Source organism: Drosophila simulans, chromosome 2L (assembly GCF_016746395.2).
Source record: "Drosophila simulans strain w501 chromosome 2L, Prin_Dsim_3.1, whole genome shotgun sequence".
NCBI lineage: Eukaryota > Metazoa > Arthropoda > Insecta > Diptera > Drosophilidae > Drosophila > Drosophila simulans.
In genome coordinates this window covers 9,293,432-9,309,739 of record NC_052520.2, presented here as the reverse complement: position 1 = coordinate 9,309,739, position 16,308 = coordinate 9,293,432, and the positions used below count along the sequence as shown (strand labels likewise).

General features: G+C 41.9%; 2 protein-coding genes across 6 annotated transcripts in view; one reads left to right on the top strand and one right to left on the bottom strand.

The window, feature by feature from the left end:
* Positions 1-13,202, top strand: part of LOC6731623 (potassium voltage-gated channel protein Shaw) — a 41,653-nt gene extending 28,451 nt beyond the window's left edge. Inside the window, exons 4-12 of one of the 5 annotated variants that reach the window (XM_016178590.3) lie at positions 1,907-2,039; positions 2,107-2,286; positions 2,348-2,851; positions 2,980-3,276; positions 3,401-3,610; positions 3,677-3,929; positions 5,535-5,840; positions 8,882-8,986; positions 10,067-13,202. In XM_016178590.3, the coding sequence (XP_016024304.1) occupies positions 1,907-2,039; positions 2,107-2,286; positions 2,348-2,851; positions 2,980-3,276; positions 3,401-3,610; positions 3,677-3,929; positions 5,535-5,840; positions 8,882-8,986; positions 10,067-10,698 (2,620 nt within the window). In that variant the 3' untranslated portion in view covers positions 10,699-13,202. Of the gene's footprint in view, positions 1-1,906; positions 2,040-2,106; positions 2,287-2,347; positions 2,852-2,979; positions 3,277-3,400; positions 3,611-3,676; positions 3,930-4,327; positions 5,514-5,534; positions 5,841-8,881; positions 8,987-10,066 lie in introns of those variants that run through there. The other 4 variants (XM_016178591.3, XM_039298598.2, XM_039298593.2 and 1 more) reach the window with 4 other exon arrangements.
* A 2,035-nt stretch (positions 13,203-15,237) lies between these two features.
* On the bottom strand, positions 15,238-16,066 carry LOC6731621. The gene has a single exon (XM_002078725.4). The coding sequence runs from the start codon at positions 16,002-16,004 to the stop codon at positions 15,393-15,395; it is 612 nt and encodes a 203-aa protein (XP_002078761.1). The 5' UTR covers positions 16,005-16,066; the 3' UTR covers positions 15,238-15,392.
* Positions 16,067-16,308: the final 242 nt, after the last annotated feature.

The following is a 16,308-nucleotide window of genomic DNA, read 5'->3' as shown; positions in this document are numbered from 1 at the left end:
TTGGTTGGGAAATGCAAAAAAAAAATTCTTTTTAAATTATTTGGATTACTATTTATTTACACAAATTTCTTTTAATTTTGCTGAGAAATTAATGGAAGTTCTTTGGAGTTATTGGTAAAGTCTGTAAGAGTTGAAATACAAGATAAACCAAAATCTATTAAATCATAAGCCGTATAGTAACTTCCCCATATCAATTCCTCATGCAGTTATCCAATCGACATAATTATTTATGCACATTTAAACGCGGAGGCTCTTTTTTCGCCTGATCGGCTCACGAGCTTGTTGAGGTCAGCTATAAATATTGATTGCACCGGTTGCACGCTGCGTATGCGTAATATTTGTTATGCACACTTGATGAAGGAAAATGGCGAAGAAATGCACAGGTGGAGGATTAAGAGAGAATGGAAGTGATTTCATCGAAACGTAATTTGAGGACGCGAAAAATATATAAATGGTGGAAAAGCGGCATAAAAAGTTGACCGAATTGCGGGCTTTATTGGGGAAAACCAATTACCAATCCACGTGGTAGTACGTGGGGGGATCGATCGAAAAGCCATGACAATGACTGCAGCGCGATTTAAAAGATTAAATGTAGAGTATGAGCCATAAGATGGGTATGGATGCGAATACAAAATGCCCTTTGTTTCGGAAAATGCTAAGAAAATGCTCGCAGACAAATCGACATTTTCACCCTTATAGTTCCCGAGATCTCGAAGTTCAGGCGAACAGACTTGGCTATTGATCCTGATCAAGGATATATGAATATATTTTTTAAAAGCTTTCAAAATTCAGAAGGACATTGCTTGATTTTTTTTTTGACTTGTCAGTGCTGGAAGATCAGGATCGATAAATAAAAACGGTGATTGGCATGTTCAGAAACATGAGCGTTGCGTAGCGAAATAGTCTCCTATTTTCCTACATTTTATAATATTTTTTTCAAGGAATTCATGGTGGAAAATTATTTTAAGCTGCATAAAAGCTCGGTCAGCACACGAGATGAAAAAGTTGGACCAAATATGTTGGGAACCATCACGGAAAAAGGATTGTCAGGATGGCCGCACGTTTGTGCATATGTGTGTGTGTGTGGGGGGTGGAATGGGTGGTAAGTGAAGATATCATCCAAAAATAAAACCAGGCAAGGACTCGCCCCCGCACTCGGCGACTGTCCGGCAGCTGATATGGCATTACAAGTTGGCCAACAACTGTGGACAAGGACGATCCCTCCCCATATTTTTTTGGAACTCCCTCGCAGCCATTTACTGCAATTTGAGCACACACTTACATACACACACACACAGTGAATGCATCACAAATTGTTGTTAGCCAAGAGAATGGAACAATGGCCAAGGCAGCATTATGAATATGCCAAGTGTCGGAGAAGGGGGTCAAGAGGTGGGTGTGGAATGGCCATGTCGGTTTCTTCTTTTTACCAGGTGCATGCAATGCATATCCACACATTTGCCAACCATGCATATAAAAGTGATATCCCTCTACCATCACCGACTTTCAGTTGCGCAATTTGCAGCCACATTTCCAGACGTGCCTTTTTGGCCATAATATTATTCGGTCTGATGTCTAATCCCTCTGCATGCTTGGCAAAGTCCATGAATTTGTTTTGACTGGTCGAGAGAGTCCAAAATGGGAATCCTTGATGTAGAAAGCATTTAGTCAAAGGTTAGTTATGCCATAATTGCTGTGTCTTAATGAGATTCTACGCAAACGAGGCATCTTCAGTTTGAATATTTTGGGAACGAAGACTTTTGGAGTTTGCGGACCACTTGCTCAGTTTATTCAATTTATGATCCAACTTCTTGACAAAAAACCTTTAAGACAAATAGCAAAATATATATATGAAAGGATTCTGTTATATAATTGAGTTATTTCATTTTCTATTTCGTTGAATTAGAACTGGAAAACTGCACTATCCAACTGACGTGTGTGGCCCGCTTTTCGAGGAAGAGCTGGAATTCTGGGGACTCGACTCAAATCAGGTAGAACCTTGCTGTTGGTCAACATATAGCATACATCGCGATACGCAAGTAAGTTGTGACACAATTCAATTCAGTGATTAAGACTTGAAATACTCAATTGGAAAATCTTCCCTAGAACACCTTAGCCATATTAGATAAGCTAGATATTGAAAATGAGAAGCCCACGGAGGAGCAGATAGCTCGTCTATTTGGCTTTGAGGAGGCACTGAGCAACGGCGAGCTCAACTGCTGGCAGCGTATAAAACCCAAGATCTGGGCCATGTTCGATGAGCCATCCAGCTCCACGGGTGCCAAGGTGGGTCTTAAATGATTCCTAATAAATATGCTTTCTGATTACTGATGATATTTCTTTACAGATCGTTGCTGGCATGTCGGTTTTCTTTATATTTGTTTCTGTGATATCATTCTGCCTGAAGACCCATCCTGGCTTTCGTGTCGATCTGCCCTCCGGAGCCCACGATGCCCACGGACCAGGTGCGGGTGGTCCACCCCACGGACACGATCCCATGGGAGAACCACCGCAGACCCATCAGTACCATCAGCACAGCATCACGCCGCCCAGCGGCAGCATCGGACCCACCTTTCGTGTCACAAACTACACGAGCTACAGCAGCGGCAACTTTACCGCTCCTGGCCAGGCCACGCCCATTGCCACCATTAAGGGCGGCCAGCGGCAGCGACTGAAACGGAATATCAACGGAAGTATCCTGAACGAGTTCATCGAAGAGAAGATATTGGGCCACAATGGGAGGAGAAAACACGGATGGATTGAGACCTATGGGCAGCCACACGAGGCCTTCTTCTACGTGGAATTGGTCTGCAACGTCTGGTTCTTCATCGAGGTCATCATTAGGCTGATTGTGAGTAATCGCCAGAAGAATATTCTAGTATTTACATTAGCTCTTATAGATAATCTTTATAATCTTGGAAATTGTAATACATGAGTTTTCTGGTGGAACATTCTTAACAAGGATATTGTTTGCTTTAGGTCTCCCCCAATTTGTGGCAGTTCATAAAATCGCCGGTGAATATCATTGATTTTACGGCCACCTTGAGCTTTTACACGGACGTAATGCAGCGTATGGGTGAATATACGGGTCTTCTGGAGGCCTTTTCCATCGTTAGGATTATGCGACTGTTCAAGCTGACTCGCCATTCACCGGGCCTGAGAATCCTCATCCACACATTCAAGGCTTCGGCCAAGGAGCTTACTCTGTTGGTGTTCTTCCTCGTCCTGGGCATAGTGTTCTTCGCCAGTTTGGCGTACTATGCGGAGAAGTTGCAGGTGAGGTTTAATTAAATTCTTATTGTTATGTAAAGAGCTCATTAGTAGTAAGTTGTTAAATCGATCAATTGCGACAATTATATACATTTACATTATATACATTTCATTTAATGTTTTTCCTTAGGACAATCCGGACAACCAGTTCAAGAGCATACCTTTGGGTCTGTGGTGGGCCATCGTGACCATGACCACCGTGGGATATGGCGATGTGGCGCCCAAAACCTATCCGGGCATGTTTGTGGGTGCCCTCTGTGCTCTGGCCGGTGTGCTGACCATTGCCCTGCCCGTGCCCGTCATCGTTAGCAACTTCTCCATGTTCTACTCCCACACTCAGGTTTGCCTGCTTCTGGCCAGCTATTTACCTCTTTTGGCTAACATGGCTTAACGTTCCTATTCCCAGGCTCGCTCCAAGCTGCCCAAGAAGCGACGACGTGTTCTGCCCGTGGAGCAGCCGCGCCGCAAGAGGGAGCCCACCGCTCCGCATCGCGGAAGGACGAACGCCATCAAACAGACGCCACCCACTGGGCCGGGATTGGTGGCCGGTGGCGTGGGTCCAGTGGGAGCAGGCGGGGCGGGACTCGGTGGCCATGCGGTGGGTCATCCCGCTGCAGGGGCGCCAATGTTTAAGGACGCATTCGGCGGTGCCAAAATCGGTGAGTACTGCAACCTGCTTCATCTATACCCGCTACTCGCACAAACTAAAATTGCCAGAAATGTTAATTAAGTGCATGACAATCAAATTTGGTTTTGAGCAAGTGTAAATATTATTTTTTTCTCACGGTAACTACAACAAACATATTTTAATTCAAAACAAACACAGCATTTTCAAAGCATAATTTTGGTTACTCAAAAAAAAAAAAAAATTTGTAATGAGTGTAAATATGGTTCTTAATAATACGTATACGTAATATTTTACAAAATAATGATCGGGCGAGTATAGGGTATTATTACGGTCGGAGTTTTCGACTTTCCATCACTTTTCTGCCTCTTTCTGTCACTTTCAAATTGTATTGAATATTACTTTTTGTTTTATTGCTTTTTCGGCCTGCAGATATTTAGAGCAGTCCCAGTGCTACAGACTAATACGCACACACACACATGCAGCATACATAACACAGATACTCACACACACACACAGATACTGGCTTCTGGTTTGCTTTCGCCTCGCTGTTGGGGCCTGAATTAATTTCATTCAATTTCTTGTTTAATTATTTTATTATTTATGCACCCTTCACTGGGCGAGTCAGCTGTTATTTAGCATTTAGTATTCCCCGGGGTGCTGCCGACCCCCAGAATCTCCCACCACCCACGCCACTGGGGACTTCATGTGGTAAATTTCCATTTTACTGATTATTCAAAAGCATTGAAGGCAGGACTTTCGCCACATGCGAGTGGCCTGGATGCTGCTGAGGCTGCAAACCCCGGGGGCCGAGAGACTTAAGTGGATATATGCACTCGAGCGGGGACATGATTTCCCATTATCCTCAGCTCCCAGCAGCTGCAATTGCACAGCAATTTCGGACTCACCAAGGGTTATAAATTTAATGTCGTACGAGGATTTATAATCGCTTCGGGTTTCCTTAATGCCCACAATTCCAGCTAGTGGATATTGGCCCTTTCTTGGTTAACTTTGACGTGCTACTAAGTTCATTAATGTTGACTTGAGATTATCCTGATTATTTATGATCTTTGTAGGCGCAAGCCTCCGGGGAAAGCAAATAATAATTAAACATTTTACTAAAGATGGACAAATACATACATTGTAAATACATAAATAAGCTTAGCTTCCTTCTGAAAGATTTCAAGACAGAAAATAATAATTTCAGTATTTTAATAATTTTCTAATTTTATACCATGTCACAGATCTCAACGAATTATAAATGTATTTTATTTAAGCTTGAACCTTTGTTTGAATTAAAAATTTGTATAATTACTTTAATCATGTGTAATAAATTGTGCTTTACGTATACACCCATTCGAAATGTTTTTTTTATAAATAAGAACCCTTTCCTTTTGGGGGCTTTTCCAAATTATAAGCGGCTTAAATTTAATTTTGGCTGCCCTCATTTATTCGAAATTGATGTTGCTGCATATGGTTCTAAAATGAATTTATTCCTTTTTTTGTTCCTTAATGTTTGTCAAATGTATTTGTAACTGTTACATTTTGTGTGTGTTGGTGTAACAACATGTAATCGAATGCGTGTGTTGTATATGTGTATCCGAATGCAAATGCATCCGTCCGCCGGTCGGAAATCCAGGCACCGTGAACGTGAACGGCGTCAATGTCATTGGCCTGCATCCTGCGCAAAGGACGACGACCACGATGGCGATGGCGATGAATGAGGCGGACCCGACGCCGATGTCGGCGTTGACCTACCAAGTGCCTATGCTCCAACCCACGCCCCCGGCCGCCCAGAGTCACGGCCACGCCCATGGCCACGCCCACGGCCTTGGCCCAGCGTCGGCGGCGATGACGTCATCGGCATCGCTAACAGGCTCAGCTGCCTCAGCAGCCGTTGCCACAGCCGCCGCAGCCGCCCCCGCCGGCCCCTCGTTCATCAGTTGTAAGTGTTGTCCCGTCTTGTGCCCTTCTGTCTATCCGTCTATCTGTACATCCCCCTACTTTCTACTTTCTCCGTCCACCGCCCCTTCTCTTCGACCCCTTTGTCTTTGTCTTGGCATGCTGCACGTGCACAAATGTTTGTTAACCATTTGCAGAAATTTCTTTATATGCCCGTGAAAGCACTGAGAAAAATATGCACCAGTACTTCTTTTATTTCGAAAAATATTTATTTAATGAAGATAGAAGATACACTTTGTCGAAAGAACTTAACTAACAGAGCTACAAAAATGTTTAAGGTCTTTTTAATTGTATCCTTTTAAGTAATTTGTTTATTTTAAGACGGTTAATACAGGCAGTATAGAAGAAGCAGACTTTTAATATTTAAACAATTAAGTCAAATAATAAATTTCAAATAAAGCCCTCGGTGTTATTCTCTTTTATAGTCTGTGTAGGGTATTCTTATGCGTCTGGAACAATTAGTCATTTGAGTGTGGAAACCATCTTCTTGTTGTCGTTGCCCTCAGCTTGTTAAAATTTATCGCATGCTATAAATTTCACCCGAGTGCTATAACTTTGTCACTGCGAGAGTTAGTCAATAAAAGAGATTGCAACAAACACAAAACGGGCAAAGGGAAAACTTTTTATGTTTATTTGCATATTAAAAGCTTTTTGCAAATTCTTTTTATATTCGGCATTTAACTTTAATTACAATTTTATTATGCTAGGCGAAAATCCTTTTTATGTCATATTTCAAAAAGGCCAAACCGGCGCAAACACTCTATATGCTCTCGCCCACACTAAAGCACTCGAACATATATAGAAATAAAGTTCATTTATCGTCAAACAAATTGAAAAACTTTTTCCATTTGCTCGCCAGTCCGCCAAAGTGCTGGAAAATAGCCCGACTCATAAACGTGAAAAAATTGAAAATAAAGTGTAAAAATATGAGAAAGAAAAACCTGTCGAAAAATGTATAATGAAAAGAACCGGTTCAAGAAAATTTCCCCATGATGTGCATTTTAATTAAAGCCACAAGAGCTCAAGTGTGCAAGCTCAAATCTCGACTTTTCTTTTTTCTTTTGTCCAGGAAAAATGAGGACCTACTCAAATGGGAAAACGGAAGGCAGTTTGCGGCTCTCAAGGCGATTAATTTCTTGAGCCAGTTGTGAGGTTGTGGAAAGCGAAAGAATAAAGAATTTTAGTCCAAAAGTTGAAAGTTGCTTAGTTGAACTTACTCGGATGTTGGATACTCAGGACAAAAGGGCAGGGGTCTCTGAGAGAAAGTGTTAAAAGAAAAAGGAACCATAAATGCTAATTCGAAAAGCTGATGAAAGTTTTAAGTTGTAGTTATACACGGAAAGGGTCGGGACTCAAAGTTTAATATGATGGGGAATTGATTGCTGGGCATAAAAACTTCACTTTTTCAATTACATCGAATTATTACATTTAATATAAAAAATCCCTTAATAAGAAGTTTTCATAGGTAAAGGTTTCGTTCTACTATAAATTTTAAATTCAAAGATTTATAAAATACCTTTTAATATTATATTTATTTTACCTTCGCAATCTATACACAAAAAACTTAGGTGTCAGTTAAGAAATGTTTTTAAGATGCTCTAAGAAAAGTATTTATTAATTGTTTTCTTTGTTGTTTTGCGGCTGCTATTTTAAGAGCAGTTCACACGTAGCGAAACATTTTATAAGCCGCTTGGAAAAATGCAACTGGCCCCATTTTTCCGCTAAAAAAGGCAATGAGAAAAAAGAGTTGCATACTTTGGCACGTTCCGAGTTCCGGGGCAAATGAAATTTCTCTGTTTGCCGGAAATGCAGGAGCGGTGACATTTGACGCGGCTCCTGTTTACCACCCAGTTTTTTTACTTTCCCAAGCTGCTTTGCATTATGCCGAGGTGCGGCAAAGTCGAGGGGGCAATGCTTTTGCTACCCACTTTCGGATGCAAATTGCAGGGCACAAAAATAGCAACTAAATCATTAGCAGGCCAAGTGGCTGCTGGTGCTACAGGGTTACTTCTGCGATCCTGTAGTGGTCATTTACCAGAAACACACCCGTGTACTGAAAGGACGGCCAAACGCTTGAACAATTTATGGCCACAGTGGGCCAAGAGTGAATGCCAACGGCCAGGAATTGGTCAGGAATTTCAATTAAGGCAGTGGGCGCCAATGCCCACTCACCTGAAGGCATCTGTGTCTGTGGAAAAATCCCAACCCATTCCTGACCGAGCCTCACCTGCTGAAATTTCATTTTGTTCTTCGCACCGCCGAGTGCTCCGGGAGTACGGGCAAATTAATTTTAATATTTAAATTTGTTGCACCAGCTCAAATACAAAGTGCAAGAGTAAACCAATTTTCACGGTAACAACTTCTCAACGACTGTCAATTATAGTTAAAAGTTTGTCTGAAGAGACGCTCCTTTGAAGGATTTTCTATTGGTACACTTAATGGTGTTTCTTAGAAAAATATATGTTCAGAATGTCAGAATGATTCGTTGTCTATACCTACGTATTTATTGCCCGATAAATGTATTTATTTGAATGCCTGTTACCTTATAAGTTGCCTTTAAGCCAACGTATATAAATTTATTTTTCTTCGAAACTGTTTGCCTAAAGTTGGTTTGTAAATAAAATTTTCCCATTTTGCAATTATGGATAGTTAAAAGTTGTCAAGTGCCTGTTGATGGAAATGCTAAAGTTGTATATTTTATGCGAGTGTATTTATCTATAGAATTATTAAAAATGATTTCGCAACTTTTCACTTTTTTCTTGTGCCTTGCCGCCAACTTTTTTATCAGTACGCTATGTAGAAGAAATTTTTAGCTGCGTGTGGTTTTTAAAGTTTTGTAAAGCAAGCTCCCACCATCTTGGGTTTTCCATTTCCTTCTTCGTTTTTTCCTTGCTTTCGTGTTTGTTTTCTTTTCGGTTATTTTGGGGAAAACTTTGGCCCTGGCTCGGCCACCGTTACATTGTTTGCTCCGACGGCACTAACGCATTTTCCCGGCTTTTCCGGCCGCCTCCTCTGACTTTGCAGCGGACTACTTGAGCGTGCCGGCGGTGCAGAGCCTCCAGCCGCGGGCGGCGACGACTGGCCACGACTTCATGCTGCCGCTCCAGCCAAAACTTCTGGGCCCCCTGGGTGAGTTGATGATGGGATTCCTCCTCGCCTCCTCGTTCTGCCATCACTCTCCGCCTCCAGCCGGGGGTTTTACCCCATCCGACCACGTTAGTTGAAAGTTTTGCGGACAGATAATTGCGGGGCGGGTGTGAGGTGCGGAGGCGATGGCGGCGGAAAAGGTGATACCAACGCAGTTGAACCCACTTGTAACCACACACATAGTTTGAGAGCCATTGTATGGCCAGGACAATGGTGCTTGTCAGGTCGAGGGCAGGGTGTCACCGGAAAGTTTTCACACCCTTCCGAAGCCACTGCACTCTCAAATACGCAGAGCTTGGGATCGGGGAGTATGCCCTAATCTGTTTAATTAATTTTAGTAACAAGCACTTACTGGGGATTTTTAAAATTTGATTAACTGTCTAACTTTTTAGTCTCGCAATTTTGCTTGAAACGAAATCTGTTTCAGTTTAAAGAGCTTAAAACAAAAAAACAAATAACAAGAGTTTAAGTTTGAAAATCCTCTTAAATTTTGAAATCAGAAAATATTTTAAACTTATTTTATTCGTTTTTATGTTATTTCTCCCTAAACATAACTGCATTAAAATAGGGCTTTAATATAGTTTTGTGAAATTTAAGTACTATTTAAAGTGTTGGTTTAGGAATTTCGAATCATATAAAACGATATTGTTGATTAGAATGCATAGCTGCAAATTTGTATGCAGCGGATTGGCAGACTCGCAAATACTCAATACGACAATCAGCTTATTTTTCAATTTAATTAATTGGATTTTACGAAACGTCCACGTAGCGCCCCCATGGGCACATGCACATTTTCATTTGAGAGCAGGGTAGCGAATACTTCTACTCCCGCATCATCCCATTTGCAAAACCCCAGGACAGTGGGAAGCGGAAGTGATGGGGGACGCGAAGTGCTGGCTCATTCACTTGAGGCCCTCACAGATGCCTGCACAATGTGGAGGCGATAAACCAATCGCCGACATGTCCTCGAATGCACTTCCGCTTCCGTGTCCGCATCCTTCAGATACTTTGCAATCTGAAGTGTTTATAGTTGCCATCTCTTCTGCTTTCTCCACTCGACAGAACGCAAGGATCAGCATCCGCTGCAACTGACTGCCCACAATTTGGCCTCGGACACGCACCAGCTGATGTACTCGGGCCACGCCCACTCGCAGCACAAGGTGGGCGGTGGGGCAGCGGTGCTGAATGTGCCGCCCACGTTGAGCATGTCGCACACCCAGATGCCCCCCGGAATCGCCAGCATGGGTCAGCGGACGCCCAATCTGAGTTTCCGGCCCGCTCACGGGGCGTCCTCCCAGGTGGCCACTCTCCAGCAGCCCATTCCGCACTCCCATGCCTGCCACGCCTCCACGAACTGCAACATCAAGATTTCGGTTGCCTCCGCCGGCATTTCGGTGGGATGTCCGGATGAGTTTCGGACTCCCAAGGTGACGCTGCTGGACGATCTCAGCGACGATGTCAACTCCTCGACGGATGACTGCGGGGACTGTTGTCTGGTGGACGACAGCGATACCTACGAGGGCACCACCATCAACAATGGTCCAAGTGGCCAGGAGAACGGAACGGAAGCCATTGGCCTGGACGATGGCCTTCTGGATAACGATGGGGAGGATGAGGAGGACGGCGAGGGCAGCGGCGTGGGCGGGGATAGCGGCGATAGTCTCGGAGGGATCTACATTGGTCCCAGGCATTGATTGCCGGACATTAGCTGGGATTTCCGCAACTGAAACGGACTTACCAACTTCTGACAGTACTGCCTAAAACAGCTCCAAAACTGCGGTAAAAGTAGGGAAAAGGATTAAAGTTTGAAAGCTTTCTAGAGTATGTATAATGTGAATGAATGGTTTAAAGCAGTGTGCTATCCTAACCTTACTGCTGAATGCAACTTTATCTGGCTAAAAAGGAACATTCTTACGAACTTTAAAGCCAAGGTCAATCATACACAAGCCCTTGTCCAATTTCATTGCCATTGGTCACTTAAACTTTCCGTACCTCTATTACTTTTATCAAATTCAGCTAATGCAGTTATTCCAAAGTTCTTTATTTCTGTAATCTTCTTAAGAAACATATAAAAGTTAAGGTCGTGGCCAAGTAAATACTTTAAGTTCGAATGTCATAGGAATTAAGAATAGCAAAGTTGGCTAAGTGTTTTCAAACGTCCACTTAAGTGAAACTATTAGAAAAATCATGTTTAATGGTATCAGAGATTTTAAAGTCGTAACGAAGAGTTCTTAATGCTTATTTCAAAGTTTTCGAAAAGAAGATTGTGAAGATCACTGCCTCTACATTTGTAAACTTTTCAAATTAACTTTTACGGCACTGAGATAATTATCCATTAATTTTAAGACGGGACACATACAGTTCGCAACCATTTATCAGCACTTTTAATCAATCTTTGCGCTCTACTTACACCATGCTATAAACAACATTCCTTGTCCGGCCAAGACAAACATCCGTAACATTTGTATCAGTGTCCTTATAACTGTCATGTTGACAACTGTCATTGGCAGCGTGCATGGAGGATTGTTTGCGTGCGTGTGTGTGTGCAGCCGGGCACGTCCTGGCAAGGTCCTGCAAACAAAGGAAGAGTGAGTCTGCAAATGGACGGGGGTCAGAAGAGGAGGAGCTACCCGCATACAAGGCAAACATATCGTCCACATAAATGTGACCACTTGTGTGCAGACAGTCAGAGATAGAGCACCACCCACTTTCGCCATTTCCCAAGCACTCCCATTTTCCTGTCCCGTCAAGGTGTTTATTGTGCAAATCTTGGGGCAAGAATTGCATGGCCAACTATAAATTCCCACACTTGACTCTCACGCTCCGTTTGCCGGATCAGTCCCTGAATCATGGCCAAAAAGTGTCATCGGGCTTGTTTATCTGACACATTGACTGCCACCATTTCAATGAACTGGCGAGCAAAAACTGTGTCGACAAGACGCACACAAAAGGCGACGACAGCCAAAAACTAAAACGGCGACGACATTCGTGTCCTTGCTCTCCTGACCCATCCCATTCCATACCATCCGATCCTTACAGCCGCCCACTTCCACCCAGCGCGATGGCGGTTTGTGTGGTTGACCTTGTAAATAGTTTTTTGGGGGTCGCTGTGTTAAGTTTTCACTCTTCGACATTTATTTCCATAAATGTTAATTGATTTATGCATGGATGCTGAAAAATGAATAAGCTGAACGCAAGGAAATGTAAATATTTGGCCATGACGGTCAAGAACTAACCAAATGAAAACGAAACTGAACATAAAGAAAGACAGTAGCAAACATATTTGACTTTAAATAAGGTTCAATGGTAATTTTTGGTCCAATATTTATAGTTTTTGATGTGCTAAAAACGATTAACAAAATGACGAACAATTTTGATTCAGATTCTTAGGTAAGGAGGGGCTTTAGAAGTACAAAGCTACTTAAACCACAGCTTCTTGTAAGTCTAGGTGGAAAATAGATGGAAATGTAGATTTAAATAGATATCATGCCCAAACAATGAGGTGAGGGAGGTGATTCCAATTAGTCAGTAAAGTAAAATCCGCTGGTCTGAATGTGCGTCGTTCTAAATTAAATCTTTATTAATTAGCTAATCTCTGATAAAAAGTTAAATAATTGCCTAATTGTTGTGTAAGGGTATTCCCGGATTCGGCTTGCCGATTACACCTTTTTTCTCATTAAGATATGGATTCATTACTTTAAATTGTATAAGAGAAATGTTGCTTTAACTGTTCAATTTAGAAAAACACATATTTTCTTATATTACAAAACAAAAATTTGGTGTTGCGAAAATTCCGAAGAGTATATAAATATGTATTGTTAATTCGTAACACACTTTTTAAATAAAGGTTACATTTAAATACTTTTACATAATCTTAAATGAGAAAGGAAATGAAATGATATAAAAGATACTGCTCGTTGAAATAAGATTGTTTCAATAGGAATATAGTTAGTTTAAAAAACACAAGTGAGATACTAAACTAATATTAAACTTTTGCCTAGCAAATAACTAAGTTTAGACCGGTCAATGCAGAAAAAATATTGCATACAGAAGAAATAAATCCTTTTGAAAGAAATCACCCACCATAGACAGGAAACAAGAACCCGGCTGAAAGTAAATTAAAAGAATTTTGGAAGCATAATCTGTGTGTATATAGATAATCTCAAGAACAACCTAAATTTCATTAGTTAAATGTCGAGAGCAGTGAAAAAACATTTCTACAATATTTACTGTAAGTAAAGTGTCAAAAACAAAAGGAAAACCAAAACTGTTTACAAGCAAAGCGAATTTTTAATTGTTGAAAAAATGAGATCCGGAAAAAGTAAACGATAAATAAGCAAATAAAAATGTGGTGTGCAAAGAAAAATTAAATTTTAACAAAAATAAAAATTCTTTGAAAAAGCACTTAATATTTCAATGATTTCTGCACAAGACCATCAACATCACCACACGTTTTTCAGCCAAACCAAAACACGTACCGCATTTTATGCTAATCAAAGCGGGACGAGAGGAAAATTCAATTTTGGGACCGCCCAAACATAAGCCACGGACAGGATTTTTAATTTAAAAGGGCCAGCACGAGGCACTTCCATACATACGCAATCCCAGACCAAATGCGAATCCGACTCCCACTCACATTTCATTTGGTCGGGCCATAAACAGAGGATCAGCTTCGAGGCCGCCCTCATAAGGCCATTTAGGTTGAAATTTATGCTTGCCACCTCTGCAGTAAAATGGGCCAAAAAACACGGCCAAAAAATACCAGCGGGCCCTTAGAAATGGGAAACTGCAAGTGATGGCGTCTAATATAGACACTTAACCACTTACAACCAGGCCAACACACACACACACACTCATACAACTTACACACTCCCTCGTACGATTTTGATACACGTACACGCAGTTGGCACATCAAAGCGCAAATCCATTAGGCCTTAAGCGGAGTCAGGTGCCGAACTATGCGGGCGAAAATCGAGTTTGTAAAAGGTGTCTGGATGCTCTGCTGCATTCTTTTGAAAAAGGTAAGAACTTTTAATATTCTTAATCAGCAGTCTTCCGAAGTTTTTGTTTTCTAGGGCTTCAACTTTTGAGGATCCTTAATATTTTATATTTTTCCCTAACGCACAGAGAACTTAGTAATGTTCCATTTCCTTATCCCAGAGAAAGGGTATCAAGTAAAATCCCACGCCTGGCATTGAAGCGGGCAAAGGAAATCACAAAACCAGCTACGTGAGTCCGCTGCAAAGGCGAAGAGCTTATCTGCAGCGCAGGTTTCCGGAGTCCCAGGAGTGTGCTGCGGCTGTACGGCGAGAAAAACATACGGATACGGGAGAGCCGTTCATAAGCGTGGTAAGATTAATGAGCACCACCTGCCTGCAGACAAATTAGATGGCATAATTCAGCGTGACCCGCCCACGGAACATATTCCTCGCGCTCATTCTTTGGCGCAGGATGTGATGGTGGTTGGATGGGTGGGGTGGCGTGGTCTTCTCATAGGTGTGGCGTAGATCCCCCATCGTTAAGTGCTGGCAAATTTATGCAAAATAAATTATTTGCCAGTTTCAAACATGCAGGAACAACGAAGAAAGTAAGTGAAAGCTGAGTTAAAGCGAGGAAATGGAGCCGACCCATCTCCCAATGGAATCCAGCATAAGCTGCTGATTTATGCCTGACTTGATAAAATGTCGCATATCCGGTTCCGTCTTTTCTCAGTGCCAGCAAAATGAAATACAATTTCTTTGCTTTCCCCGTCTGCTCTGCCTACATTTCTGGGAAATGGCATAGACATTTGGGGTTGGGAAGCAGCGATAAAAGCCAGAAGAAGTAATCAAAGTTAGCATATGGCGTCTATTGCTGCCTAGAAATGCACGGCAATCTCCAAATGTTTTCCCTGATTGTCTGCAACTCGTCTGACACTCCCATTTTTATTCATTTTCAGCTGTCTTCTTGTGTGTATTCGGGTGTGCTCTTGCGTTCTGTGAGTGTTTCTTATGGCCACGCACACAGCGAGGGGTGTGGCCGACGGGGCGTATGAGAAATGCTTCTTTCGATGAATAATCGGAACATCTTATTCTGTTTTTTTTCGGGGTGGTCATGAACTTTTCATCAACACAATGCCAGCATTACAAGTGTAATAACTTGTCAAATAATGGTTGCCATTTATTATTAAGTTAAAAGACGATTTGAAATAGCACATTTAATATATTTTTAATTTATATTTCAATACTAAGTTTCAATCGAATTTATCAAAACTTGCGCAATTTTAATAATATAAGAATAAGTTCTGTATTAATTGCCAGAAAGAAATCATAGTTCTAGGAAAGAGTAAAACATCTCATTATCAGCAAAATATCCAAATGCATAAAAACGACCGTCGATGATTTCCGTATTAGTCACTGCTATATTCATCCGACTCAGAATACTCACAAGGTGTCATTTGGCATTGTCTCGCCCTATTGGCTAATTGGCACATAGTTAATGCCCGGCGCTTGGCCTTCATATTCATTTGGATATAGCAGCGGAACATCCGCCAGGATACGCCCAATGTAGTTCTCAGCTTGCAGGAAAACTTCCTTATGTAGTACATGCTGTCGGTGGCTTCAAGGACGTACCACAGCACCGCTCCGCTTATCGAGCTGGTAATTAGTCCTGAAAGCCAATATACAGAAGGCGAGGGACGACAGCTACATTGCATCAAACGTACGAGCTCGTTCGTCAGGCTGAACAGAAACTTTTCCAAGCTACACCAAATTATGACGGTGCCCAGCTCGGTCAGGAAAACGGAGGCCACAATCTCAATCAGGATGCGCCAGTAGCCGGACATGTGCATAAATCGTCGAGGATATATTTTGGTGTCCCACAGGAAAAAAAACGTGGCACCCAGGAATATCCAGCTGGCCAAATTTGGAGCCGCCGAACAGCGATCCTGCGGCTGAGCGAAAAAAAAGTAGCAGCCCAACAGTTGCAAAAGGGCCGCCAGGCCCACTGCCAGGATTTCCATTTTGTTTTTTAAAATTCTTTCCAAAAAAAAATAGCTTATCAAATTTATGGGATTTGAAAGAAAACTAGATTTTACTATGTGTTCCAGTTTGTAACTGCTGAACTATGCAGGGAATTGAAAAACACAGCTTAAAGCAATATAGTTAATGAAATTAATACTCCACTTTTAAATGAACTAATCAATATTCATTTGCCGATCTGTGCCACGTATTCATTGGATAAAGGCCAATAGCTCGATGAAGTACCTTTAAGTGCAAATTTCCCCACTTGCTTTAACATGATTGACAATCCCTAGGTAATTAGCA